The sequence below is a fragment of the Dipodomys ordii genome, unplaced genomic scaffold (genome assembly GCF_000151885.1).
Source record: "Dipodomys ordii isolate 6190 unplaced genomic scaffold, Dord_2.0 Scaffold32, whole genome shotgun sequence".
NCBI lineage: Eukaryota > Metazoa > Chordata > Mammalia > Rodentia > Heteromyidae > Dipodomys > Dipodomys ordii.
Window position 1 is genome coordinate 710,341 of NW_012267248.1, and position 15,047 is coordinate 725,387.

Here is a 15,047-nt window from a genome sequence, read left to right on the forward strand (position 1 = left end):
AAAAAAAAAAAAAAGAAAGAAAAGAAAAGAAAAGTGAATAGTCTTAATGCTTGTTATCTTTCTGAACTGTTCTTCTTTTGCAGGCATTTATGTTTTCATCATGGTGGAAGAAGCAGCTTGGAAGCAGGTGAGTTGCAAATGCATGCTGCTCTTAAACTTGTTCAGCAATTCTTCCAGCAGCCTGCAGGGAGGAGACATTGTTTTACAGCCTGACAGGGAGAGTGCCCTAGCAACTAACAGAGTGGGAGCTGGCTGCTTAGCATTGCCTTCTGTTTGCTGTTTTAGAATGAAGCTGAAAATGTCATTATCTAAGGGTTTTTAGCTCAATAAAACATAGACAGATATCAAAGATGCTAGCAAAAAGGAATTTCTGCTGGGCGCTGATGGCTTATGTCTGTAATCCTAGCTACTCAGGAGGCTGAGATCTAAGGATCACTGTTTGAAGCCAGGCTGGGCAGAAAAGTCCATGAGACTCTTATCTCCAATTTAAAAAAGCCAAAAGTGGCACTATGGCTCAAGTGGTAAAGAGCTATCCCTTAGTGAAAGGAGCTCAGGGACAGTGCCCAGGCCCAGAGTTCAAGCCCCAGGATTGGCCAAAAAAGGGGGGGATTTCTTAATATGCAAATCTATTCCAATATTTTATTATTTTATTTTATTTTTGGTCAGTTGTAGGACTTGAACTCTGGGCCTGGGCGATGTCCCTCAGCTCTTCAGCTCAAGGCGAGCACTCTACCACTTGAGCCACAGTGCCACTTTCGGTTTTCTGGTGGTTAATTGGAGATAAAAGTCTCATGGACTTTCCTGCCTGGGCTGGCTTTGAACCATGATCCTCAGGTCTCTGCCTCCTGAGTAGCTAGGATTATAGGCATGAGCCACTGGTGCCCAGCTATTCCTATACCTTAAAATTCTCTTTTTGTCTTCTTCCTTTAGATTGAGACCTTCCAAAAACAGGATTAATACTTTGGCTTTAAAAACTTTATTCTGAAAAACTAATGAATATTAAAATTCATTATGTGTTGCATGTCTATGTGTGTACATGTCTGTGTGTGCCTGTATGTGTGCACATGAGTCATACTGGGGCTTGAGCTCTTGTTCAGCTTTTTCTCAGCTGATGTTCTACCACTTGAGCCACACTTTCAGCCTGGATTTATTTTTGGTCAGTTGTGGGGCTTGAACTCTGGGCCTGGGTGCTGTCCCTCAGCTCTTCAGCTCAAGGCGAGCGCTCTACCACTTGAGCTACAGCGCCACTTCCAGTTTTCTGGTGGTTTATTGGAGATAGGAGTCTCACGGTCTCTCCTGCCCAGGCTGGCTTTGATCCGCGATCATTAGCTCTCAGCTTCCTGAGTAGCTAGGATTACAGGGGTGAGCCACCAGCGCCCAGCCTCAGCCTGGATTTTTATTGACTAATTGGAGATAGGGGTCTCATATACCTTTCTACCTGGGATGTCTTTGAATCTCAATCCTCAGATCTTAGACTCTTGAATAGCTAGAATTACTGGTATAAGCCACAGGCACTCAGCTTAAAACTCACTCTTTTGGCCAGTTCTGCGAATGCTGACAAACACATACAGTAAAACAGCTCCATACCAGAAGACAAGATAGTCCACCACCTGAAATGTGGTCTGCTCCTCCTTCTCCCAATCCCAGTTAACTCTCAGTGCTATTGGTTATTTCATCTCATGAGTCATTCTCAGGACCTCTTTGTGCTGTGGGTTCCCACAACATTTACCTCTTCTAGGTCAGGGAGCTGAGCACCCTGGGTTTCCCACAGTCCCCTAATCACTTGTATGTGGATGGATCAATCACATGCAAATGTGGACAGACTTCAGTTATACCTGGTGAAGAAGCAGTTTCCACTACCACAGCTGAGGCCAGACTGGGCAATTATGAGCATTTGCCTGGTCTCAATTTTCTCTCAGGTCAAAATTTCCTGTTATATGAACAGTAAAATTTAAATGCAGGCCAGGCACCAGTGGCTCATTCCTGTAATCCTAGCTATTCAGAAGGCTGAGATCTGAGGATCATGGTTCAAAACCAGCCCGGGCAGGGAAGTCCATGAAACTCTTATTTACAATAAACCACCAGGAAACAGAAAGTGGTGCTGTAGCTCAAGTGGCAGAGTACTAGCCTTGAGCTGAAGAGCTGCGGGACAGCATCCAGGCCCAGAGTTCAAGCCCCATGACCACCCCGCCCCTAAAAAAATTAAATGCAGATTGAGATCAAATTTAAAATGCAGGTTGAGATAATTAATATGGCAGTAATGAAGTATATATAGGTTTATGTGTGCAAACTGATTCTTTTAATACTTTATATTTTGCAGAAGAAAAATGTACATCCCTGAGCTAGTCAAAACAATCACTGAAGCTGGGCACCGGTAGCTCATGCCTGTAATCCTAGCTACACAGGAGGCTGAGATCTGAGGATCATGGTTCAAAGCCAGCCTGGGCAGGAAAGTCCATGAGATTCTTATCCTCAATAAAACCACTAGAAAACTGGAAGTGGCACTGTGACTCAAGTGGTAGAGCACTCACCTTGAGCTGAAGAACGCAGGGTCAATGCCCAAGCCCAGAGTTCAAGCCCCACGACCGCCCCCCCCAAAAAAAAACAAAATCACTGAGACCTGTTCTCTTTTTATACTTTCTGCTTAAATACAGAAGCCAAAGTTTTTTAAAAAAGTATCATTCCTCCGTTAATAGAAGTCATTGTTACTTTTATTTCATTTTTAAATTTTTATTGTAGAAGTGATGTACAGAGGGCTTACAGTTAGTCAGGTACATTTCATTTTGAACAGTGTCACCTCTTCCTTCCTTTCCTCCTTGTTTTTTCCCTTCCCAACCATCAGCCCCCACCGGTTGCATAGTTAATTTTCAACAGTGTCTAGTGAGTATCACTGCTACTTTGCTCACCCTTTGTCCCACCTTTTCTGTGCTCCCTCTTATCTTCCTCCAAACAGATTAATTTGCATATAAGACAAAACATAATAAAAGAGAGGGGAAAAAAACACAACCAAAACAAAAAGTAAAATAACAAAAAAAAATCTTGTTTCCATTTCTTGGAGTTCATTTTGATAAACACCATTTTATATGCCTTTGTCATCCTCTCCTAAGAATATCTTCCTTTAATCTCACTGTGGAATGTTTAGAGTCCTGCTTATCATGTCTAGGTGTAATCTTTTTGTTTTTTACTATGCATTGTGTTTTGTGGATTTATAGGCACCTTCTAATTACTATAAATGAGGGAAATCCAAACTTGGAAAAAAATTATTAAGAGAAGCCAGACTCATTGTTACTTTAAAAAGTCTTTTAAGTAAAAATTAAAAAATAAAACAAAACCTTATTCAACACATCTATTTGGCTCCTGAGGATAGCACTTAGCACTTACTTTTTATCTGCTCCGCTTGCTAGCTGAGGCAGGGCTTCCAAGGCCTGTTTAAAACTAGATCTAGAATACAAAACATAGTGACATTCAGGCCTAGTGTTCCCAGCTTATTATAGGTAATGAGGATCACTAAAACAATTCTAAAATGTATTTTAAATAGAAACAATATAAGCCAGTATAGCAAATAGTAATCTGAGAAAAAGTAAAAGTGAAAAACAAAAAAAGTAAAAGTAAAAGTAAGGCTATGGTAAGGCAGACAACTTTTGAAAGTTAGGACCAGAAAGATTCAGACAGGAAGTGAAATGTGATCTGACTGAAAGGATGTTACTGGAAAAAGAGATGAGTTTGTGTAGATGTGTTTAATTCATTTTTTTCTTTTCAAAACATATTATAGATAAAACAACTAGCAGGAGAGGAAGGAAACTAAATAGGAATGGATATGTACTACACATAGGAATGTATATAGCTTACTGTATATAATATTATAGTATAAAATAGTAATTATAGTATAATAATCTCATGTTATATGGTATATTCTTACACATTAGGATGTTTAATGTTGACATAGATAGGGTCTCATTTACAGAAAGATTTTTGTAATAATTGAATATGGTCCTTTCGGGATTTAACTATTATATTTAAAACCTGTAGGATATGCAGTATCATTTCTCTATATAAAAGAGTCAAAAGGAATGAACTCAAAGACCAAGAGTTATTGTGGCTCAAGTGGTACAGTGCTAGCCCTTGAGTACAAAGAGGCTAGGGACAGTGTGCAGGCTGAGTTCAAACCCCACAACCAACCAAAAAAAGAAAAGACCACTTTTTAATGTGATTCGCCTTAGTAAGTAGTATATATCAGAAAAAATTATGGTACCAAATGAAAAGCACATTAGGGAAGGTTATTTGATAATAACTCATCCTGCTCACGAAACAGAAGTCTGAATTATTTTTGTTGTTGTTTTTGTTGTCTTAGGCCTTGAACTCAATGCCTAGCAACTGCCTCCGAGCTCTTTTGCTAAAGATTAGCGCTCAACCACTTTGAGCCACAGTACTACTTTCTAGTTTTCTGGTGGTTAATTAGAGATGAGTCTCATGGATTTTCCTGCCAAGGCTGGCTGGGATCCTCCTATCTCAGCCTCCTGGTAGCTAGTACAAATGTGACAACAAAGATATCTATACTTAAAACACCTTTATCAATCTACTAGGAAATGAAATTTTGAGCAACATTTTTCTATCTAGGGGTCGATGTCACAGTATCATGTAAAGAGAATGTAAAGTGCCAATAGTTATGAAAATGGGCACAGATATACTTTGCTTATCTCAGAGAGAGGCAGGTATAGAGTGGATGGGGACCAGGGTATGTTGAAACACTTGGTTGCCTTCAGTATAACATTAGCTCTCCTAAGTTTTAAAGTAGGAGAATATTGCCAATAACTCTAGCACTACCTTGTTTCTTATAAAGCTTTCCTTAATGAATCAGAAGAAATATGATCCTACACTATCCTTTATGTTCATTATAACAAAAATGGCAATGAAGATGAAGACCAAGATTCTAAACTTAAGGTTTTAGAGGGTGACAACATGTTTTGTTATTTAATCTCCTTAAAACTGCCTGGAAAGTACTGCAGTTAGTCCATCTCTAATGTGAAAGTCTGAAATTTTATATGCTTCAAAATCTGAAACTTTTTGAATATAATATGATGTCACAAGTGGAAAGTTCCACACCAAACAAAATTACGGTGTGGACTGAAACATGAATGAATTGTATATACAGACTTGGCTCCATCTCCAAAACATATCATTATGTATTACAAATATTCCAAAATTTAAAAAAAAACTGAAATCCAACAGACTTTTGGTCCTGAGCATTCCAGATAAAGGATACAGCCTGTATTACCTTCGTTTTATAGCTGAGGGACTCAGGCCAAAAGATTGAGCTCATGAAGGAAACAGGTATGTATACCAAGCAGCTGTGAACTGGGTGCTTCCTGTCTCCTGCATGTACTTTGTGCAGGAAAATGATAGCTTGAAAAGGTGTGACTAAATGAGAAACGTGGAAGCCATATGGAAATGGCTTCTTGTAACCATGAGAAATAGGAATGAGAAGCACAGTTCATTTATTAGGAAAAAATATTTTATAAGGTTTTTTTTTATAATAAGAACAATGACATAAACTATGTTATCAAATGCTAGAAATGAAGATGCGTACTGCAGGATGTCTTGTTTGTATACTACTTACTTCTCATGCACATTAACATTATAACCCAGTATTTTCTTGGAAATATTGTGAATGTGGTAAACAATTTTGTATAGGCAAATAGTAATTCTGTTTCACTTTACCTATGATAGGAAATCCTGACTTTCATTCAAAACAGTTAAAAATTATCAGCAAATTTCCACTACTAAATTCTACAGAGAAACCACAAGGTTTCCTTTCATGCTGATATTTACAACAATTGGACTGTCCTTCTAGTCTGCTATGAACAAACTATCACTCAATTCTTTTTCTCTCTTTTTTTTAAAAGGAAATATGTAATGCTGCCATATTACTTAGGAGACTAGATTAATAGTAAATAAAAACAATGTATATTAAACCTCATTTCTTTATGTTGTACTACAAAAAACTGACTTATAGAGTCCTTGGCTTATTGTAAGCTTGTGCCCTTTAGCTAAAAACAACTGCCCAGACTACCAACTTTACCACACACAAATTTATGAGCATTTGCTCTGATTACTTACCTTTATAATACACTAAAAAAAGCATCTTTATCTTTATAGAATACTTAGACCAAGAGTATATGGTACTTACTTGCTTTCAGTTGTCAGGTAAATGGCTACAGTGTCCCTCAGAGCACAGATTTCAAGTCTCGCCTAAAGATGAAAAAAGAGTAACAAAAGGAAAATATGTCAATTATCAAATATACACAAGGACTGAGTGGAACAGTCTCTAGCCTATAACTGTAGGTCAGGGTAGACATATACCATCTTGGTTGGAACAGACTTTCAAAAAAAGAGACCGATGATATCAGCTATGAAAAAAACCCTCTATTTATTTAAAATTAACTTGTAGTCAAGTAAGACTATATACAGCAGAAAGCTACAAATATTACTATGAGAAGGACAAATGGTATAATGCTTTTCCAACAATCTATCTAACTAGTAATTTGCCTTTTAATCTGGCTCTTAGAGGAAGGAAACTCTGAAGAACTGGCCCTGAGAGGCCTCTGTCCTACAGTGGAGGAGGTGTGTTCTCACAGCTATGCCCTTTCAAGTTAACACTGAGCTCTACAGATTCAATGTAAAACCCTATTAAGATAATAAAATTCATATGGAAATTAAGAAACACAGAAGAGCCACTTTCTGGGTTAAATGTTAATTACCAAGCTACAATGGTCATGTTAGTGCAGCACTAGCACATGGACAGATATATAGACCAAAGGTATAGAACTCAGAGTCCAGCTCTTAGAGTTATGATCAATTAATTTTCAAAAAGAGTGTCAGGAATATGCAATGGGGAAAGAAGAATCTTGTCAACAAATGATACTAGAACTAATGGATATTCCACACAGAAAAAAATGAACATGGAACCCTTTTCTTTAGTAAATGTCCATGACCTTGACAAGCCTTCAAAGATTTAATGCCAAACATACAAACATGGAAAATAAAAATAAACTGGACTTCATCAAAACTAAAAACTACTGGGATAAAATAGATACAATTAAAAAAGCAAAAAAAAACCTCACAGAATTAAGATATTATTTTGCAATCACTATGATGGTTACAATCAATAAGAAACTGAAACCTTATAAAACAGTATAGCCACTTTGAAAGACAGTCTAGCAATTGCTCAGATTAAATACAGTAATAACCATATGCACTAGCCATTCCTCATTGGGGTATACACTAAGAGTAATAAAAACATGTCCATCAAATGGGATTGCATGAAATTGTAGAGCTCCTGCATGACAAAGGACATAGCTAGCAAGATTAATAGAAAACCCACGGATTGGGAGAAGATCTTCACTAGCCTTACAACAGACAAGGGTCTCATATCTAAAATATACCTGGAACTCAAAAAATTAAATCACCACACAACAAATCTTCAAAGAAACAACTGCTCAATAAATAAGTGGGCTAAAGACTTAAACAGAAACTTCTTTGAAGAGGAAAGAAGGATGGCCAATAGACACATGAAGAAATGCTCAAACCTCTCTAGCCATAAAAGAAATGCAAATCAAAACAACATTGAGGTAACACCTCACCCCAGTTAGAATGGCAAAAATCAAGAACTCTAATAACAACAGATGCTGGAGGGGATGTGGCCAGAAGGGAACCCTACTGCATTGTTGGTGGGAGTGTAAACTTGTTCAACTTGTTTCACTTTGGAAAGCAGTATGGAGGTTCCTCAAAAGACTCCACATAGAGCTCCCCTATGACCCAGCAATCCCACTTTTGGGCATTTACCCAGATGCTCACAAACAAGGCCACACTAAAGCTACCAGCATAACTATGTTTATTGCAGCATTATTCACCATAGCTAAGATATGGAACCAACCCAGATGCCCCTCAGTAGATAGAATGGATCAAAAAAATGTGTTATATATACACAATGGAATTCTATGCCTCCATCAGAAAGAATGACATTGACCCATTTGTTAGGAAATGGAAAGACTTGGAAAAAATTATATTAAGTGAAATAAGCCAGGCCCAAAGAAACTTAGGTCCCATGGTTTCCCTTATTTGTAATTACTAGTATATGTCTGAGTCAAGCAGAAAAGGTCAGATAAGTTGATGTTAGGGAAATGAACCCTAAGATATGAATTCAAATGTTTTTTTTTTCTTTCAGGTGATTGTTTCTAACACATTTATAAGATTATTTCTTTGTTGCTTTGTATGTCCCTCCCCCATGGTATAATCCCTGCTTTCACTGTATTTGAGGTTGGTATAATTTGTGGAGGGGAAGGGAAAAAACAAATTGTTTAAATAATGGATCCATTGCAACAATAAGATGTACAAGTCGTTATGTGGAAAAATGAACTTTACAACTTTGGTGGGGGAAGGAGAAAGATTGAGTGAGGGGGCGGGAGGAGGATGGGAAGGGATGGGAAGGGGAAACAAAGGAGGAGGCTACAATGCTTGATAAGAAATGTACTCATTATCTTGCCCATGTAGTTGTAACCCCTCTGTACAGTATTTTCACAAAAAAATGTCCATATAAAAATTTGTATAGGAATGCTCAGAAAGGCATTTTTTATATCAGCCATAAAAGTGGAAAAAATTCAAATGTCCATTATCTGTTATACAGATGGTGTATATTATTTATATTATATATAATATACATACATACACATATACATATATGCATATATTTATGCAAAAGAATATTATTTATATAAAAATACAGTACAATAGACCCTTGGTATCCATGGGTATATGGCTGCAAGGAAACCAACACTGAAGAAAAACGGCAAATGTTCAGGATGCTCAGAATTCAGTACTGAATGAATGTTTTATGCTTTTCCCAATAATGTCACCCAACTTCTACTAAAAACGATTTCTTTCAACAAATCCTAAAATTTTATCATTTAGGCTAAACAACCTTTATATTGCTTTTGGAGTACAATTTACTTTTCAGGAGGCAGATTTTCTCAAAACTCAGGATTTGTAACATTTAGAATATCAGACAACAATTTAAGTACAAAATATGACCAGATAAGATGAAATTAAGCGAAATGAACCCCAAGAAAGGGACACAAGTGGTTTTTTCTTTCTGGCTATTGTTTCTAACCTATTTATAAGGTACCATTGTGATTTTTTTGTTGTTGCTTTGTATGTTTCTCCCCCATGGTATAACCCCTGTTTTCACTGTATTTGATGTCGGTATAATTTGGAGAGGGGAGGGGAAAAAACAAAATGTTCAAGTAGGGATACAGGTTTACCCATTGTAACAATGAGATGTACAAGATCCTATGTTGAAAAACAAACTTTACAGTTTGGGGCCGGGGGGAGTGTACTTGTGGAAGTGGGAGGGAAGGGATGGTAGGGGAAAAACAGAGGAGAAGGCAACAATGATTGATAGGAAATGTACTCATTACCTTGCTCATGTAAGTGTAACCCCTCTGTACAGTATTTTCACAATAAAAAACATTAAAAAAAGATAACATGGGATTAATGCAAGGGACGCACAGGAATTAAAATTGTTTGGTTTTGAAATTTCTTTGGATTTTTAAAAATGCTTCTTTCTGACCATGCTTGGTTGAAACCACATGTAATAAATCTGTGACTAAGACATGGTTGTGGTACTAGTACATGGCATAACATAGTGGCATATGGAAGCACCATAACAAGAAAAAGAGGCCAGTCAGAAAAGACCATATTGGCACGGTTCCATTTGTATTAAAATTTCAGAATACATAAGAGAATAGACAGCCGCCAGCTAGCGGTTGTCATAGTGGGGAAGTGTGTTGAAAGAAGATGATTGGTATGAATGCTAATGGGGTTGGAGTTCTTTAGGTCGATGAAGTGTTGTTTCTAAAGACTGATTATGATAATGACTGAGCATCTTTGTGGATATACTAAACATCCTTGAATTTTGTACTTTGTATATTGCAGTAAAAAGTTTAATGTATATGTCATATATCTGCTGAAAAAAATAAAGAGCTAATCCAAAGCCTTCATTTCCATGTGAATTGAAGATATATGACCTAGCTAGGCACTGGTGGTTCATGCCTGTAATCTCAGCTACTCATGAGGCTGACATCTGAGGATCATGGTTTGAAGCCAGCCCAGGTAGGAAAATCCATGAAATTCTTATCTCTAATTAACCACCACAAAGCTGGAAGTGAAGGCATGGTTCAAATGACAGCACCAGCCTTGAATGAAAAAGCTAAGGGAGAGTGCCCAGGCCTTGAGTTTAAGCCCTAGTGATGGCACCAAACAAATAAATGAACAAATTTAAAAAAATATAACCTGATATCCAGAAGAACCACAGATGGATAAGATCTGCATCCATTTACTGTATTCTCTGACACAAGTACCCATGGTGAGAGTAATGGACTATAGAATATACTTATATAAACTGCCCTATTCTTAGGAGCATATTAACATAAAACACTGACCAAAAGGCACAAGTAGTTCTTTACATGTCAGTTAATTAGAAATTCTGTAAGCTACCTAGATAAAGTTGATTTGTATCAGTTTATTCAGTGACTTTCAGTTTGGAAAGCAGTTGTTTGGCTTCATTTTCAGTGCACTTTAGAAATGTAAAATTATTTGTAATTAGAAAGTTTAATGTATGACAATTTCAGTTTCTATTGCTTTATGTTCTTGTAAATGTAAAAACAGACATAATAGGAGAATACCAAAGAGAAAAATAAGGTGGAAGTTTAGTTGAATATTTTAGAAGGCAGATTAAATAGCTACAAAATTAATCTTCAGATGAATTGATTTTATTCAATCAGTGTTAAGGTATTTCAAGTAAACTATGAATTTTGCCAATTATAAAATCTTAGTTTACTTATAAACTGTAAGTCAGAAAATGCCAAACTAAAAGATTGCTAAATGTACTGGCCTTCCTCATTCAATGTGCTCTCAGAAGGTTCCAGAGATTGGCACTTTGGAAAATGACAAATATGAACCTGCTGACACTTTCAGATACCTGTGTCAGAGAAGGTTCTAATAGTCATTCTCAACAGGAACACGTAAAAGTAGGAGTTCAGCTCAAACAAACATTTTCAAAACAGTTCCTAAGCAGGATCGAAATATTGCAGACTTCAGTTTAGGCTGTTAGTCTTAACAAGCACTCTTGATAGTGTACATCAAGTAAACTCCACTTTAGTCTGTATCTCTTCCCTATGTCTGCCTGCTAGATCTGAGGGGTTTAGCCTACAGGTAAATGAGTTACAGAGGTAATATATGAAGAGTGTGAACCACCAAGGTTGATAGAGCATTCTTTTTTTTCATTTAGCTTCATTATTACACTATGTATACTATTGATCTTCAGTGATGAGACCATTATAATAATCAACCTTTCAACTTAATATATAAATCAAAGTGTTGATGAAAGTTAAAAAAATTTGGTGGCAAATGGAAATGCAGCATAAATTTTTGTAATAGATTTCTCTAAATAACAAGTGTTCCCCATTCCTTTTCTCTTCCAACATTTTACTATGAAAAATTTCCAACATATTGACTTTGAAAAATTTTACAGTAACTGCTCACAGGCTCTGTCATTAATATTTACTTGAATGTGTCACGTAACTATCACCATTCAGTCACACACAGTTTTGATATTACAACATTTCTGCATAAATATTACTAATTAGATTAACTATACATGCCAGTTGTGCTTTTCTTTTGGCAGTAGTGACTTCACCCTTGCTAGGCAAGGGTTCTTATTACTTGAGCCATGGCCCCAGCACTTTTGCTTTTGTTTGTTTTCATATGGGTATCTCACTTTGTTTGCATAGGATAGCCTCTAACCATGATTCTTTTACCTTTATCTCTTATGTAGCTAGGAGGTTTGCCTTGTTTTTGAAAAAGGTCTTGCTTGTCCCTGGTCTAACCTCAAATCACAAACCTCTTATCTTTGTCTCCCAAGCAGCTAGGATTACAGGTGAGTGCCACTGTGGTTGGCATTAGTTATTTCTTTTTATTTAGAGTTTATATTTCACACAACTGCCACAATCTCAAGGTCTGCTAGGAGTGCTTTAGCCAGTGTACATACCTATGTGGTGGAAAGCCATATCAAGGTATACAACCTCCTTCACATACTTTCAAATTAAAACTAGGCACCCAAAAGAAACCACTATTATGTGTTTTCTACTAGAGTAGTTGTTTATACTAGAACTTGCATGTATGAACCTACACAACACACATATATTTTGTGAAAAGCTTTTAATGTATAAACTTCCCAAGATGCATCTACATTTTCAGTAGTTTGTCCTTTTATTAATAGCGAAAAACATTTGCTTAGGTGATTATATGGCAGTTTATTTTATTTATGGACAATTGGAGGGTTTTCAGGTTGGATTATTATGAATAAGATTGCCCTGTATTCTTTTTTTTTTTAATTGTGAAAATACCCTACAGAGGAGTTACAATTACATGGGCATGCCCTGTATTCTTGTAAGTGGTTTTCCTTCCTTCTTTCTCTCCTCCTACCCACCTCCCTCCCTTCCCTTCCCTCCCTCCCTCCATTCTCCCTCCCTTCCCTTCCTTCCTTCCTTTGAGGGTACATTTTCAGTTCTAGCCATCATGAAGATTCAAATAGCTGGGTCACAGAGTATGTGTATGTTTAGTTCTAAAAGAAACAAAAGCATTTCCACCAAATTGAACTATTTTACTTCCCCAATTGCATGTGAGTTCCATTTCTTCTATGTTCTTGACAATTTGGTATTGTCAATCTTTAAGTTTCTTTATCTTGATGTCCAAATGACATCTTATTTCCATGTTAATTTTCATTTTCCTGACCTTCTTTTCCTATGCTGATTGGCCAACTTCATTGCTTTCAAAACCTACTTACATGCATGCTAGATGTGCTGACATTGAGGAATTCCTGGAGTTGTTTATTTTTCCCAATTACTATTTTCTCTATTCTATTGGATAATCTCCATTGGTTTACAAGGTAAGTGACTTTTTCCTGTATCCTTTATATACTGCTGTACTCATCTACTAGATTAAAAAAGTTATATATTGTATTTTCCACTCAGGTTGTTTTTCAAATGATTTCTATTTCATGGCTGAGAATTTAATTTTTGATTCATTATAAGTATATCTCCTTTCCATCACTGGTCATAACTCCAGGTTTGCTATATCCAAACACTGGGTCATCTTGAGGTTGGGCTCAGTTGACTATCTTTATTATATGGGCAGTGTTTTCCTGTTTTATTTGTCTATTTTCATAAAATTTCAGTTACTTTTAAATTTATATCCTGGACTCTGTGAATATGTTTGGAGATTCTAGACTGTTATATGCCCCTATAGAATGCTGATCTTTTGCTTTGCTTGTTTTAGCATGTAATTACATTATTTGGATCCATACTGAACAATAGTTCTGGCTCTAAGATAGCAGTGCCATGCTTACTTCTGTTCCTGTAGCCTTAGCGAGTCTAGAGACATGTCTTATGAGCCAGCCAAAGAGTTGAGGTAGTGAGTATGTATCAGATCTTATGGTGCCCACTTTCTACTCTCTGGATATTTCTTTCACTTTTCTGTAGTTGAACTGCCCAGAGCCTATGGTTTAAACCAGAAAGATAGTAAGCTCTGTATTCTGGTACAGGTGCTATTTCCTCTAGAACTTGTTCACTCACTGACTCACTCTCTGGGTCTCCAGATAGTGTTTTTGTTTTGTTTTGAATTTTAATAAAAATGTTATTCAAGGCTGCAGGTGTTATCTGTGGAAGGTAGGTAGCCAGAGTCCCAGGCATTTCTCTCTACCATTGTGGTAAAGCTCCAACCCCATTATTTTAAAAACACAACCCCAATGTTCTTTGTATACAAATAGCTCACAGGCAGGAAATCACTCTTTTATTTTCCTGCACACCTATATTCTTACCAGTTTACTTTACATGTGTACTAAGAATCAACTAGTCTAAAAAAGTTTTATTATAAAATTTAAATAACTAGGATATAGGCTAATGGAACATGAATACAATGAGACAGCTACTGGTAGTTTAAATGTACATTATATTCAATGCTTTGGTGAGAATTACTAAAGTCATTACAAATTTCCTATGTGTGGGGGGAACTGGGAAATTTTATGTGAAATTGAATATAGTAAAGTACAACATGTTTTTTAAAAAATCACAATGTTATTGAAAGAATCTGCATTTAGATAACGTTTATAAGACCATGGTTTTACTCTACTTCTAAGTCTGGAATAGAAACTTTAGAACACTGTGGTTATGGTTCATGCAAGAAAGATGATACATGTCTGCCCTAAAATCAAAAACCAGTCTGTACATTGTAAAATGATAAATGTATATTTTAAATAAAAATAAAAATTTAACACAGATTTGAATAATTTTGCTACCTGTAATGCTCCATTTTTGCTGAAGGATGAGACACACTGCATCAGTCTACTCAGCTCTTCAGAAACTGCTTCTACCACCTTAGACAGGACTCGTGGCACCAATTCTTTGGAAATAGTGAATACCTGATATAAGGTTTAAAGTAAAAAGAAACACTGCATTATGGGGATTTTTTATCATACTTAAATTTAATAAATTTACTAAAAAGAAGTAGCATATAAAACTTATATGTAGATTTTCTAAGTCATATTTTTTAAAGGCCAAAGTTATGAATGAAAAATAGACATAAATTTCAATTATATTAACTGATCAGTGAAGTTTTATTTACGTTTTTTTAATTGTGAAAATACTATACAGAGGGGTTACAATTACATGGGCAAGATAATGAGTACATTTTTTATCAAGCATTGTAGCATCCTCCTTTGTTTCCCCTTCCCATCCTCCCCCTACAATCCTCCCCGCCCCCTCCTTCCCCCCCAACCCTCCACCTCCCCACCCCCCCTGCACCAAAGTTGTAAAGTTCATTTTCGACCTAACAACTTGTACATCTCATTGTTGCAATGTGTCCACCTGTATCCCTTTTTAAATGATTAGTGACAAGTTTTTTTTTAAATACATTATTAAAAATAAAAATTTGAA

General features: G+C 36.4%; 1 protein-coding gene across 1 annotated transcript in view; it reads right to left on the reverse strand.

Moving 5' to 3' along the window:
- Window positions 1–8: 8 nt before the first annotated feature.
- Window positions 9–15,047, reverse strand: part of Exoc2 (exocyst complex component 2) — a 185,990-nt gene continuing 170,951 nt past the window's right edge. Inside the window, exons 25-28 of the mRNA XM_013016607.1 lie at window positions 14,411–14,533; window positions 6,188–6,249; window positions 3,382–3,441; window positions 9–181 (exon numbers count right to left, since the gene is read on the reverse strand). Of these exons, the coding sequence (XP_012872061.1) occupies window positions 88–181; window positions 3,382–3,441; window positions 6,188–6,249; window positions 14,411–14,533 (339 nt within the window). The 3' untranslated portion in view covers window positions 9–87. The remainder of the gene's footprint in view (window positions 182–3,381; window positions 3,442–6,187; window positions 6,250–14,410; window positions 14,534–15,047) is intronic.